Below are 15,825 nucleotides of genomic sequence, written 5' to 3' on the forward strand. Positions count from 1 at the left end.
GAGGAAATTAACTGTATTAGACTCAAAGATGAATGAAGTTGACAAATGTCAGTGATGATGTTCCTCTTAGGAAAACTGACGTGTCTGCACTAAAAGGTGGATTGACCAATGTAGAAAAGAAATTGGGAGATACTGAAGAAAGTCTCATAGCATAAATATTTGTTTAATAGCAGTGGTGTCAAGTGGACAAACCTTCTAACAAAATTCAAACCAGAACATGATCTTTATAGAGTATGAAAAAAGTTTTCTACAGAAATTTTCATCAGAGCAAGAGCAAGCCAGGGTTAAAATTATACTCCTGAATGGGACAAATTGTAGAGAAGGAAATGAAATTATGAGAGAGGTTTGTAAAAACCAATTAAAAAGATTAGTGTTTTTGGACAAACCTTCTGGTGAATTGACTCAAACCGATACTCTAAATAGTAGATTACCTGAAAGGTTGGACTGAGGATTATTGTATGGTCCTGAACATCCAACAGAACAGTTTTTGAAATAAACCGATACACTGAACAGATCATTGGAAAAAAGTGATGGCAAAATTTTTATTTGGGAAATTACAAAAATGAGGGGATGCAATCAAAAATTTTAATGGGAGAAATCATGGAAGCAGAGAATATGGAACTTATAGCAATGATTACCGGTATTATGATTGTGGAATGAGAAGGAATTTTAGTGGAAATGGGAGAGGTAGAAACAGAGGTAGATGATCTGAAAACAGAAACAGGACATGGAAAGGGTGTAGTGGTATGTAAAACAATGAAACACAGTACAAGTGAAGTAGTTTGGAAAACTGATGATCACTCCACTGAGGGTCCATAAGGGAGGGGTAAGAAATATGTACAAAAATCAGACCAACAAATCTAACAAATGTTTCTGTTGTGACTCGCCAATCTTTCAAAGTGCCGCCGCCCAGTTACGTGCATCCTCTACATGCGGCGCTGTCTGTCAGCCAGGCAACAGCCGCGCCACCTAAGTGGCCAGCCAGCCAGTGGCCTCTAGACTTGGACTCAGTGGTGATTTGACTGTTACAGTGTACACTCATCTTACCTTGTTTACTTGCTCTGTGGCTTACATGTATTGTGTCATCCTAGAAATATATCTGTTCAACTTAATGTTATAACAGTTCCAGAGATGGAAGGAATCACAGGCTTCATGTTCAAAAGATTGGAATAATACACAGTAGAACAGGTGGCTGTACTCACATTCAAACAACTCATTACCACCCAGCAAGCAATGAGTAAGTTGAAAGATTTCACCAGTCTCTGAAGACTGCAATAATGGTGCATAGTTCTAAGCGGACAGAAGCTTTGCCTCTGTTGTTAGGCCTTAGATCAGCAGTGAAGGAGGATCTAGTTTGTTTACTAGCAGCTTAGCTGCTGATCTACTGACCAATAAACCTGCAGTTCTACCCTCTGAAGAACACAGGTCCACTTTCAGCAGATGAATAAAAGAGAGAATGTCGTGGGTCAATATGCATCCTCAGCAACATCATGGCAACAATGGAATTTTCATACTCAAGCATCTGGTCACATCAGTGCATGTCTTTCTATGGGATGACACTGTAAGTTCCCCTCTCATCCAACATATACAGGTATGTTCTGTATGCTGTGCAGATTGCCAAACAACTTCATGATAGACTGTAATGGAAGGCATGAAACAGTCTCCATAGAACAGTTGAAATCTGCTTACCTCAATGTACAGGGTAATGGGAATTCAAGTGTGGTCGCTACAAAACATGACCTCCAGAGGCCACACAGACCTCAGGCTATGGACCACATCGTACTGCCCACAGACCCTCCACCTATTGTTCCAGTGATCACACGGATTGGAGAAACTGTTTACCATGAGTACCAAAAAAAAAGGGGATGGTGTAGCATCAAGTGATATTACTGATCAGTGGACATAGACATCAGTGATACATTTTAGTGTGAGGTATCAAGTTAGATAACCAAAACCTTGTGACTGGTTTCTCACGTATGATTTATCAGTAAGGTTTTTAGTTTATTTTTATGAACAGTGTAAAATTTGTGACTGAACAATCATATGAATATCTGAATAACATGAGAAAATCTTGTAATCTTACATCAATTAGTAGTTTCATTACACTGTAAGGTACTAAATGAGAATTTTTCCTTTAAATATTTTCTAAAATTAAGTCTACATGTGTATTTATGTACATCCCAACTGAGATTTCATTTGTATAGTAAATATGTTTTGTTTAGCTTAATAGTAATTTTGTTGATTAGTTGGTAACTATTAAGTGACACTCATACATTTTGTAATGCTACAAAAGGGGACAATGATTCAAAATAGCTTGCACTTGTAGTTGTATAAATGCTTCAGAATATTGATCTAAGTTTGCTTAGTTAGGAAGGAATATAAAATTAAATGGGATAAACAATCCACAAATTAATTAAAACTCTTACATATGAAAAAGCCAATGCACTCATTATAAGTGTGTAATTTGAGGGGGTATTTATATGTAGCCATGTATGGAAGTGAATCATGGATGATAAATAGTTTGGACAAGAAGAGAATAGAAGCTTTCGAAATGTGGTGCTACAGAAGAATGCTGAAGATTAGATGGGTAGATCACATAACGAATGAGGAAGTATTGAATCAGATTGGGGAGAAGAGAAGTTTGTGGCACAACTTGATCAGAAGAAGGGATCGGTTGGTAGGACATGTTCTGAGGCATCAAGGGATCACCAATTTCATATTGGAGGGCAGTGTGGAGGGTAAAAATTGTAGAGTGAGACCAAGAGATGACTACACTAAGAAGATTCAGAAGGATGTAGGTTGCAGTAGGTACTGGGAGATGAAGAAGCTTGCACAGGATAGAGTAGCATTGAGAGCTGCATCAAACCAGTCTCAGGACTGAAGACCACAACAACAACAACAACAACAACATTTATATGTAACTGAGGATAGGTAAATCTTTACAGTTGAAGTACCTAGCACAAATAATTATGAAAGTTATCACTACATGCTTCTTACTGTAACGTGTGATGCAAATGATTGTATATACACTACTTACCTGTTTTAATACCTATATTCACATTTTCTTAAGTGGCAGCATATTTAGTCATGTTTTCTTTGAAACAATTTCATGAAGACAGCTTATAATTGCAACAAGCATTCCTATTGAGTGCATTAATGTCTACTACTCATTATCTGCAAATCATACGGGAGATTTCTGGTCACATATGACTTATTTAAGTTTTTCTTCCTGCTATATTTATCTAAACTTTGTTATTCACTGTATAGTTTTCAGATCACAGACAATAACATAATTGGTTTTTGAGGAAACATTTTCATTAATGAATTATTCTGAATTTAAGATCCACTAAAACTACACTCCTGCAAATTGAAATAAGAACACCGTGAATTCATTGTCCCAGGAAGGGGAAACTTTATTGACACATTCCTTGGGTCAGATACATCACATGATCACACTGACAGAACCACAGGCACATAGACACAGGCAACAGAGCATTCACAATGTCGGCACTAGTACAGTGTATATCCACCTTTCGCAGCAATGCAGGCTGCTATTCTCCCATGGAGACGATCGTAGAGATGCTGGATGTAGTCCTGTGGAATGGCTTGCCATGCCATTTCCACCTGGTGCCTCAGTTGGACCAGCGTTCATGCTGGACGTGCAGACCGCGTGAGACGACGCTTCATCCAGTCCCAAACATGCTCAATGGGGGACAGATCCGGAGATCTTGCTGGCCAGGGTAGTTGACTTACACCTTCTAGAGCACGTTGGGTGGCACGGGATACATGCGGATGTGCATTGTCCTGTTGGAACAGCAAGTTCCCTTGCCGGTCTAGGAATGGTAGAACGATGGGTTCGATGACGGTTGGGATGTACCGTGCACTATTCAGTGTCCCCTCGACGATCACCAGAGGTGTACGGCCAGTGTAGGAGATCGCTCCCCACACCATGATGCCGGGTGTTGGCCCTGTGTGCGTCGGTCCTGATTGTGGCGCTCACCTGCACGGCGCCAAACACGCATACGACCATCATTGGCACCAAGGCAGAAGCGACTCTCATCGCTGAAGACGACACGTCTCCATTTGTCCCTCCATTCACGCCTGTCGCGACACCACTGGAGGCAGGCTGCACGATGTTGGGGTGTGAGCGGAAGACGGCCTAACGGTGTGCGGGACCGTAGCCCAGCTTCATGGAGACGGTTGCGAATGGTCCTCGCCGATACCCCAGGAGCATTAGTGTCCCTAATTTGCTGGGAAGTGGCGGTGCGGTCCCCTACGGCACTGCGTAGGATCCTACGGTCTTGGCGTGCATCCATGCGTTGCTGCAGTCCGGTCCCACGTCGACAGGCACGTGCACCTTCCGCCGACCACTGGCGACAACATCGATGTACTGTGGAGACCTCACGCCCCACGTGTTGAGCAGTTCGGCTGTACGTCCACCCGGCCTCCCGCATGCCCACTATACGCCCTCGCTCAAAGTCCGTCAACTGCACATACGGTTCTCGTCCACGCTGTCGCGGCATGCTACCAGTGTTAAAGACTGCGATGGAGCTCCGTATGCGACAGCAAACTGGCTGACACTGACGGCGGCGGTGCACAAATGCTGCGCAGCTAGCGCCATTCGACGGCCAACACCGCGGTTCCTGGTGTGTCCGCTGTGCCGTGCATGTGATCATTGCTTGTACAGCCCTCTCGCAGTGTCCGGAGCAAGTATGGTGGGTCTGACACACCGGTGTCAATGTGTTCTTTTTTCCATTTCCAGGAATGTATAACTTATGCCATTCAAAGTTCAAGCCTGCTGCTGCTGATTAGTTTTAGAACTGGCCAACTTTGTTTAAAAGCACTCATTTCTGTCTTACCAGAGAACATCTTATTTTTCTGAAAACTAGGTATTTCAAAATTTATTCATATTTAAAATTATTTTATCCTGGAATAATTTAACTTTAAATTGTAATCCTGTCAAAATTCAATTTTTATAGTTAAGAGTTCAATTTTTCTGATTGCAAAAATGTATAACTTATTGATGTGTGAAAAATCTAAGTTAAAAAATTTAACTTTCCATAAAATTCTACAGTATGTAAAATAGAAAGAAACTTCCACATGGGGAAAAATATATTAAAAACAAAGATTTCAAGACTTACCAAGCGGGACAGCACTGGTAGACAGGCACAATAAATAAAACACACAAACACACATACAAAATTTCTAGCTTTCGCAACCGACGGTTTCTTCTTCAGGAAAGAGGGAAGGAGAGGGAAAGACGAAAGGATGTGGGTTTTAAGGGAGAGGGTAAGGAGTCATTCCAATCCTGGGAGTGGAAAGACTTACCTTAGGGGGGAAAAAAAGGACAGGTGTACACTCGCACACACACACACATATCCATCCACACAAACACAGACACAAGCAGACATTTGTAAAGGCAAAAACTACAAATCTATAGTATGTATTGATTTATGACATTCAGCCACTTGTTAACTACTATAACATATGTGCCTAATCTGTATCTATATTCTACACTTTTTCTGATTTTTATATTATTATTGAAGATTTCACAATTCTATCATTTGAGTCCTATGCAAGCACATGAAACAGCAGTCATTCAGCAGCCTCTCTGTTACTGCCTCCTCCCACCATGACACCAATAGGATATATGTATATATAGCAATATCTGTGTCTGTGTTGTGTATGTGTGTGTGTGTGTGTGTGTGTGTGTGTGTGTGTGTGTGTGTGTGTGTGTGTGTGCGTGTGCGTGTGTGTTTGTCTATGTGGTATCTCAAGAGGAATAATCAAAATTCAGCCAGATGAGAGAGACAATCGTTTGAAGCAAATGGACACATGCCATATTCCGAATGGTTTCCAAGACAGAACACATGTACTGTATATTGTTATTTATTTTCTGTATTATTCAACACATTCTCAGCTTTACACATGTACAACTGTTAGTAAACATTACAAGATGTGTTTTATCAAATATCACTTGAAGCATTATTGTACACATCACATTACAGCTGCTGTGCAATTCTCAATAAATGTTTGAATATCCCACCACCAACTTCAATGCATTGGTGCAAGGACACCTATTTGATAATCTGGTAGGGAGGGGGCTAGACCAGGAAGTATGGAGTGTTTTTAATATTCTTTAAGACAAATGGTGAGTCATAACTAATCATAAAAGACTTTCAGTTCTGACCTTGTTAAAAACCTGCATAATACTGAATTTTAAATCATCTTCTTGAAAGAAAACACTGCCTAAAACATATTTTTTCCTTTCCCTGAGAGCTAATGGGGGGAGTGGTAGGTACCCCCCACCCCCCTCCTTGCATTTGTGCACTCTTGGGAGAGTATGTTGTGTTACTTCTCCAAGCGCCTGTGCATGGTTGCTAATAAGGGCAGCAGCAGCCATGACATGATCAAACAGTTCATCCTGCATATTCTCTATTCATTTATACACCTCAGACTTCATTCAACCTGATAAACAAAAATCTAATGGCATGAGGGCTGGCAATCTTGGTGGCCAGTTTATTGTACTACTACAACCAATTCAGTAACTAGGGTACACAGTATTGAGAGGTTCCCTCACACATATGGTAGATTGTGGAAGGGCTCTGTCATGATGGAAGTGTATTGTAGATTGCATGGCCAAAGGAACCTCCTCATGGTGTTCATCAAATGAATTTTCTAAAAGATGCAAATAATTCTATCCCATCATTTGCTCTTCTAAAATTACTGGACTTATCAACATGTTACCAATTGTACCACACCAAAAATTGATTGAAAAAGGAACATGGAAAATGATTTCCACTGTAGCATGTGGATTTTACCATGACAGTTGATGTTTATTACTTGTGTTGGTGGTCCAGTTCCGTGTAAATGTGGCTTCATCGGTGAATAGTGCTAATGGCAGTAAATGACGATTGTCATTTAATTAGTGCCAAAATTCAAGCTGTATGGCACTGTTGCCAATGTGAAGATTCCATACCTGCTGTACGTGAAATGGGTATAAGTTTTCTGCATGTAATGTTAACCATACATGTGTTCATTGGACATTGATACGTGCAGAAAGTCATCATCTGCTGGTGTAGGACTATCCTGCACCATTTCAGCAATGTGTTGCTGTCCCTGTATGTTTTATTGAAATGCACATTCAGAAACTTGGAAGAAAATCTGTTTCTTGCAGTGTGCTAAAATCACTGGTAAGCACATTACAATCAGGAATCTCATGTGTCAGAAAGTGCTGATGGTATTATTTGACAGCAGCAGGAGCACTACCATTGCAGAGGCTGTGAATATACACCATATCTCTATACTCTTCATTAGTGTAGGTGCGTGACATTTTAGCCAGTGCAGTGTAAACATAGTTAACCAATGCTTCTCTTGGATACACTCTCAATCCCTCACACTACTTCAGAAATACATCTTGAGTGAAGGGGTTGAAGGCAATGAGATAGGTTAGGCTAAAATTAAATGTCAAAGAGTCTGGGTGGGTAATTATGCTGAATGTGCTGTATTTAGGAAACCATTTGAAATAGGGCATATGCCCATATGAAGTTTTTTGCTTTAAATAGGCATTAATGCTATATCCCTAAATATTGACCATTCACCCTCTATAAGGGGAATGGAAAGTGTCAGATGCTGAGCGATCACTGTGATGGACAGTGAGATATCATGTATGTATGTGATAATGCATTGTCAGCACCTGAATGAGTTCGAAAGAGACCTCAGTGTGGGTGTCCATTTGCCCAGCTGGTCAAACTGTGCTATATCCATATTTATGGGGCATTTGTATGACAGTGGTCTAGTGTTGGACTGCATGGGAATATGAGGGTATACATACTCTTCATCAAGGTGCTGATCAAACATATCTGACCATCAAAAGAGAGATTGTGCATGAACCTCACTTTCCATCCAAGAACAAGTAATTGGCTCCCTGCAACATTCAGCTTAACTCTGTGCCATTGTTCAGAGACTAGCCACAAATGTACTAGGGAATTGTCATCCCACACACAGACTGCCAATGACAGCACAACATGAATGGTTGTGTTCAGAGCTGTGCCATGACAGGGAAGCATTGATTGCTGATGAATGGTGTCACATTGTTTATCTAGTGATGAATCACAATTGTGCACTACCCCAGATGACCATCATCAGTGAGTGTAGTGGCGTATGGGGAGAGGTCCCATTCTTCCAATATTCTGGAGACACACAGTGATGATGTTATGTCACTGAAATAACATCACATGCCCTCTCAGTTCACCATTTTTGTTTTCTCCTCCCCTTCTAGATGTTTCTTTTTTTTTTTCTTTTGTCTGACAGTATTCAAAATTTTTGTGTTCTACAATATCCCAATACATATAATATCAACATCAAAGAAGAGACTAAATTGTGCCATGAACCAGAAAAATAAAATGATTTAGGTTAATACGTTACCTGACATGCATCTTTCCCACCCTCCGCATAGCCTGCACAAATCATGCCTTCTGTCACATTCAGATCTTTGTGCACTAACCACATATTGCACAGATTTCGATTCAGGACAGGAACAACAACTTCATTCACAGCTGGTTCATATTCTGATGCTGGAACAAAATGTATATATACAATTGGATTTACAGAATAAACTCCTGAAACTTAATGTTGCTACATAATGTACATTCATACAACTCTGTTTTTTACTTTATAATTAACACTAATAGATACATTTGTTTTGTTATAAATTCTGTACTGAGATTTTTTTTGTTGACAATTAAGATTTTAAAATTTTATCAAATGGAGGTATAGCTGAATCACTTGGTCTGGTAGATATGCACTTCAAAATTTTACATCTCACTAGTCAAAATCTTTTCACTTTTAATCTCAATTATCTGTATGCACTATCAATGTACATTACACATTTTTGACACATTTGGAAATGCCAATTTTGACTTTGTTATGTTGATTTCAAAATGGGTCTTGCCTGAGACTAGTCATTAAATGAAAAATATAATATTTGCAACTTGGACTTGTTTTTCATTCTATTGATTAACAGAATTTGCTGACCCAAGTTACTCCAGCTTGTTCAAAGTTAGTAAATAATAGTTATTGTATTATAATGGGTGACAGTTGAGAAAATCATACAGAATCATATAGCAAGAATTCCTTGATAAAATAAAATAATTCTCTAAACACCAGTTGGATTTTTGAAGGAACAGAAATTCAATAATGATGCATTTTTCTATTTCACTGACCATATACTTAAATCCACCAGGCAAAATAAATTTTCACTATTTCAAATAAGCCTCTTGATTTCCTCTTATAACTCCCTCCCTATTGCTTCAGAAGCTAGAATCATATATGGCCTTAGGGGTACAGCAGTCAGTGGTTTAAAATCTTATCACAACAATCATAAGGAAACAATATAAAACCCAAACATGTAAGAGAGAGAGAGAGAGAGAGAGAGAGAGAGAGAGAGAGAGAGAGAGAGAGAGAGAGAGAGAGAGAGAGTACCCTGACAAAGCTCTGAAGAGCTGTGGTATTCTACAAGGCTGAGTACTGTGGTATTGAGCCCTCTCCTCTCCCTATTCTATATCAGTGGCCTATCATCTAATCTCCCAAATACTACTTCTGTCTTCTGTGTTATTTGTAAATGGCACAGATTTGCTCTTTCAGGAGAAAGAAAACTGGTGTTCTAGGGGTCAGAGCGTGGAATGTCAGATACCTTAATCGGGCAGGTAGGTTAGAAAATTTAAAAGGGAAATGGACAGGTTAAAGTTAGATATAGTGGTAATTAGTGAAGTTCGGTGGCAGGAGGAACAAGACCTCTGGTCAGGTGACAACAGGGTTATAAACACAAAATCAAATAGGGGTAATGCAGGAGTAGGTTTAATAATGAATAGGAAAATAGGAATGCAGGTAAGCTACTACAAACAGCATAGTGAACACTTTATTGTGGCTAAGATAGATACGAAGCCCACGCCTACTACAGTAGTACAAGTTTATATGCCAACTAGCTCTGCAGGTGACGAAGAAATTGAAGAAATGTATGATGAAATAAAAGAAATTATTCAGATAGTGAAGGGAGATGAAAATTTAATAGTCATGGGTGACTGGAATTTGAGAGTAGGAAAAGGGAGAGAAGGAAACGTAGTAGGTGAATATGGATTGGGGGTAAGAAATGAAGCCGTCTGGTAGAATTTTGCACAGAGCGTAACTTAATCATAGCTAACACTTGGTTCAAGAATCATAAAAGAAGGTTGTATACATGGAAGAATCCTGGAGATACTAAATGGTATCAGATAGATTATATAATGGTAAGACAGATATTTAGGAACCAGGTTTTAAATTGTAGGACATTTCCAGGGCCAGATGTGGACTCTGACCACAGTCTATTGGTTATGGACTGTAGATTAAAACTGAAGAAACTGCAAAAAGGTGTGAATTTAAGGAGGTGGGACCTGGATAAACTGACTAAACCAGAGGTTGTACAGAGTTTCAGGGGGAGCATAATGGAACAATTGACAGGAATGGGGGAAAGAAACACAGTAGAAGAAGAATGGGTAGTTCTGAGGGGTGAAGTAGTGAAGGCAGCAGAAGATCAAGTAGGTAAAAAGACGAGGGCTAGTAGAAATCCTTGGGTAACATAAGAAATAATGAATTTAACTGATGAATGGAGAAAATATAAAACTGCAGTAAACGAAGCAGGCAAAAAGGAATACAAATGAGATCAACAGGAAGTGCAAAATGGCTAAGCAGGAATGATTAGAGGACAAATGTAAGGATGTAGAGGTTTATCTCACTAGGGGCAAGATAGATACTGGCTACAGGAAAATTAAAGAGACCTTTGGAGAAAAGAGAGCCACTTGTATGAATATCAAGAGCTCAGATGGAATCCAGTTGTAAGCAATGAAGGGAAAGCAGAAAGGTGGAAGGAGCATATAGATGGTCTGTACAAGGGCGATGTACTTGAGGACAGTATTATGGAAATGGAGGAGGATGTAGATGAAGATGAAATGGGAGATATGATACTGCGTGAAGAGTTTGACAGAGCACTGAAAGACCTGAGTTGAAACATGGCCCTGGGAGTAGACAAGATTCCATTAGAACTACTGATGGCCTTGGGAGAGCCAGCCCTGACAAAACTCTACCATCTGGTGAGCAAGAAGAATATAATTCCAATCCCAAAGAAAGGAGGTGTTGACAGATGTGAAAATTACCAAACTATCAGTTTAATAAGTCACAGCTGCAAAATACTAACTCGAATTCTTTACAGACGAATGGAAAAACTGGTAGAAGCCAACCTCGGGGAAGATCAGTTTGGATTCCACAGAAATATTGGAACACATGAGGCAATACTGACCTTACGACTTATTTAGAAGAAAGATTAAGGAAAGGAAAACCTACATTTCTAGCATTTGTAGACTTAGAGAAAGCTTTTGAAGAGTTGACTGGAATACTCTCTTTCAAATTCAGAAGGTTGCAGGGGTAAAATACAGGGAGCGAAAGGCTATTTACAATTTGTACAGAAAGCAGATGGCAGTTATAAGAGTTGAGGGGCATGAAAGGGAAGCAGTTGTTGGGAATGGAGTGAGAAAAGGTTGTAGCCTCTCCCCAATGCTATTCAATCTGTATATTGAGCAAGCAGTAAAGGAAACAAAAGAAAAAATCAGAGTAGGTATTAAAATCCATGGAGAAGAAATAAAAACTTTGAGGTTCGCCGATGACATAGTAATTCTTTCAGAGAGAGCAAAGGACCTGGAAGAGCATTTTAATGGAATGGACAGTGTCTTGAAAGAAGGATATAAGATGAAAATCAATAAGAGCAAAATGAGGATAATGGAATGTAGTCGAATTAAGTCGAGTGATGCTGAGGGAATTAGATTAGGAACTGAGACACTTAAAGTAGTAATGGAGTTTTGTTCTTAGGGGGGCAAAATAATTGATGATGATGGTCGAAGTAGAGAGGATATAAAATGTAGACTGGCAATGACAAGGAAAGCATATCTGAAGAAGAGAAATTTGTTAACATTGAGTATAGATTTAATGTCAGGAAGTCATTTCTGAAAGTATTTGTATGGAGTGTAGCCATGTATGTAAGTGAAACATGGACGATAAATAGTCTGGACAAGAAGAGAATAGAAGCTTTCGAAATGTGGTGCTACAGAAGAATGCTGAAGATTAGGTGGGTAGGTCACATAACTAATGAGGAGGTATTGAATAGGACTGGAGAGGAGAGGAGTTTGTGGCACAACTTGACAAGAAGAAGGGATCGGTTGGTGGGACATGTTCTGAGGCATCAGGGGATCACAAATTTAGCATTGGAGGGCAGTGTGGAGGGTAAAAATCGTAGAGGGAGACCAAGAGATGAATACACTAAGCAGATTCAGAAGGATGTAGGTTGCAGTAAGTACTGGGAGATGAAGAAGCTTGCCCCAAGATAGAGTAGTATGGAGAGCTGCATCAAACCAGTCTCAGGACTGAAGGCCACAACAACAACATTGCTCTTTTAGTCTGACTCTGTTCTGCACTGGATATAAAAGGTTATTGACACAACTGGAATACTTCTCTGCTGGCTCTACAACAAGACAGTTTGCATGGTTTTTAACAATCCAGAAAATGTCTTGTGTGCAGGGAACACGAAAAAATTCATGACAAAGAAGTGGGTTAATAGTTTGTAACACAACAAATTGGAGCTATCCTATGTGTTCTTACACCACTCCTGAAGTAATTTTTTTTTTTCTTGTTTGATTTTGTTTTATTAATAGCACACATACAACAGATACTGTTCTTAAGAAAATTCAATTTTTTACTCAAACAGAGTTTCAAAACTTCAGTACTCAATGAGTAGTTTTCTGATTACTAATAACAATAATATAATTGACTCATGTGGCAACATTTTCTTTAAGGAAATATTAGCAATATTAATGTAAACTACATGAATGTGAAATTTTCAGTGTGCAAATACTTGTTTATTTCTAATTTGGAGTAGCTTATGAGAAAGACCTTATTCTCATCCGTTCAACAAAAATTTCAATTTTCTAAAAAAAATCATAGTTTAAAAGTTACTGGAATTCAAAATGTTTGATAAAGTTGCCATGTCTGGCAATATTGACTGCTCCTGAGTTGTGTTGATATACGTTAAAATGCTTCAGAAATCTTCAGAAATATAGAATTAATTTAATCTCACAGCCTGAGCTGCTGGAGATGGTAGTCTTAGGTGTGGGGTGCGCGCACGTGCGCGTCTGTGTGTGTGTGTGTGTGTGTGTGCGTGTGTGTGTGTGTGTGTGTGTGTGTGTGTGTGTGTGTGTGTGTGTGTGTTTTCTTTTCTGAAAAGGCTTTTGTCATCTTTTTCCTAATATTACTGATGTTTCAACCTGAAGTTTACATTGTTTAACAAAATGAATGAAGAGAGTACCACAATGATCAGCCACCAATCCTGTTTTCAAGGAACATAATATTTCCTGTATTTATAGTACAGAAACAGTTTCTTTTATTCTCTCTTTTTTTAAAAAAAAATACTGATTTGTTTTCAGTAAGTGGAGGAATCCATTGCATGACACACAGATCAATGATGCAGTAATACATCTGGTAAGCCAAAGATTGAGCATGTCAAGATAGAATGAAGAAATGGGCAGCTTGCTCTTCAACAAAGTATGTCTGTCAATTGGATAATTTCAAGTTAGAAATATATGCAGATGTAGCAGTAAATTGTTCTGTAAATAGTGAGCATTTACTACCTATAAGGTGCAACATTATATCAAGTAGTATTAGAATATGCTGATTGATGTGTAAGTGGTATCAGTTTCATTGCTTCGCAATACTAGATCAAGAAAACATATCATGTGCTTGTGGAACAAAGTGTAATGGTTGTTTAGTTGTGACCAAAAAGTGTCATGCTAATCATGAATCTCAGGTACTAGAAACATTGCATAAAGAACTGAAAGCCATATGTTCTGATGCAGGGAAATCTGGTTACAAGCATATCTGAACTATGACATGAAAAATTCAGGCAGTTTCTGACATAGAGTGAACAAAGAAATGTCCAAAACCTGAACTTGTCTTACATGGATATGTGGTTGCTTTAAGAAATTGGGTGAAAATAAAATGGATGAGTTTGTCAGTTCACACTAAGTGTGTCAATTTGAATTGCCAGGAATAAAAAGTACAATGCAAAATACATCAGTAAAATCTGACTGTCATGACAACATAAACAAACTGTCACAAAAATATATTAGTACAGTTAAGCCTGCAGACAGCCACAGAACAGGTACAGTGGGAATTATTCATTTCCAACAAGATCTCAATATTACAAGCATTGTGAAATCTGTATGAGGCTTACAAGATAACAGTATTGTGTGTCATGAAATCAATGTGTCATAATATTGAGCCACTTTAACGATATATATAAAAAAGAATGAAAAGTAGCAGAGTCTTCAGAGATGCACTATGTACATTAGGAGATCAAAAGCAACTGTGATAGGCATACAGGACAGGCATGACCTTATTGAATCTTCTTGAGTAAGTAAAAAGATCCAAAACACAAACAGGACTTAAAAGGAAGATCTCCAAGATCACTTCAAATGTTTTTTCTCACTATTGATGATCCGGAAAAAAAGCAAGTAATCTAAATAAATTGGACAAATCACTATTCAGCCAGAATCTCAAAGTTCTAGTGAAAAGTATTTTTTCTAGAAGTCGGAAATGTGGCACAATTTCATTGCCAACTGTAAAGAGTTGCACAGTACCTTCCTTAGCAATTAACTCAGGTGCAGTAGAAATAGACCATAAAGAAACATTAACTACATAAATCAATTTGAAGAGGGAAGTAGCTATGATAGCAGTGGCAGCAGGTGGAACAACACAACCAGGAAAAGAGAAAAAATAAATACCAAAAGTGGCAGCATATTCAGCTGCAGAAACAACTGCACCATCAGATGATGAAATAGTCCCTCATGCCAAGCATTTAAACTACCCACAACATGAACACAACCTGTTAGAGGAAGGTATCCATTAATAAGACATAAGAATTTTTACTGACCACAGATAAAGATAGTGTCTCCATAGTGCAGCACAAAACTGCTGCTCAGATTATAGTGAAAGAATACAGACACAAAAAAAGATAAGTGATGGATGAAACATACTAAGCAGAATCCCCAAGTTTGTAGTGGTCCATTAAAATATGCAGTCACTGCAAAACAAAGTCAGTGAGATACAGATATTATTGTCATACCATCAGATTAATTAAAAGAAGTATCTTTTGTTCTTTAGTGAAGATTGGCTAACTGATGAGAGGTCAGCAATTATAAGCATACAGGGTGCTGTTATGGCATTTCATTTCTACAGAAGAATGTGTACTCATGAATGAACAAGTATGTTTGAGAAAGATGTATCAAGTATTGCCACTTAAAATCTTTAGAAAAGTTAGGAAAATAATGCAGTTTTGAAATTTCTGTTTTATAATTAACGTCAATAAAAAAAAGTTATAATATGTGGAGATTTTAACAATGACTTCAACCAAGTTTCAAAAGACAGGCAAGATATTATGGCTTGCTTTGCAACATACAACTTACTTCCAATTACAAATTCCCCCATCAGAGACAGTATCCAGTACTGTTATTGATAAACAAAGAAAGTCATGAATACACAGCTAGAAATGTCAACACAGGTTTCAGTGACCACTGTGCAGAGCTTCTTTAAATATCTTATATACTGAGCATAAATATGCAAACAAAACCAATGAAAACAACACGAACCTTCAGACATTGATGTGTATAAAGCATGTGTGCAAAAGCAAGGATGTGTGTAAAAGTAAGGATGAAAAGTTCAGCATATTTATGGATGTCTTTTTGTATT

The 15,825-nt window shown here is 38.6% G+C and overlaps 1 protein-coding gene across 1 annotated transcript in view; it reads right to left on the bottom strand.

Moving 5' to 3' along the window:
• Nucleotides 1–15,825, bottom strand: part of LOC126267385 (uncharacterized) — a 319,133-nt gene that overhangs the window by 12,027 nt on the left and 291,281 nt on the right. The window contains exon 15 of the mRNA XM_049972617.1: nucleotides 8,428–8,576. Within this exon, the coding sequence (XP_049828574.1) occupies nucleotides 8,428–8,576 (149 nt within the window). The remainder of the gene's footprint in view (nucleotides 1–8,427; nucleotides 8,577–15,825) is intronic.

The sequence above is a fragment of the Schistocerca gregaria genome, chromosome 1, assembly GCF_023897955.1.
Source record: "Schistocerca gregaria isolate iqSchGreg1 chromosome 1, iqSchGreg1.2, whole genome shotgun sequence".
In the NCBI taxonomy this organism is placed as follows: Eukaryota; Metazoa; Arthropoda; class Insecta; order Orthoptera; family Acrididae; genus Schistocerca; species Schistocerca gregaria.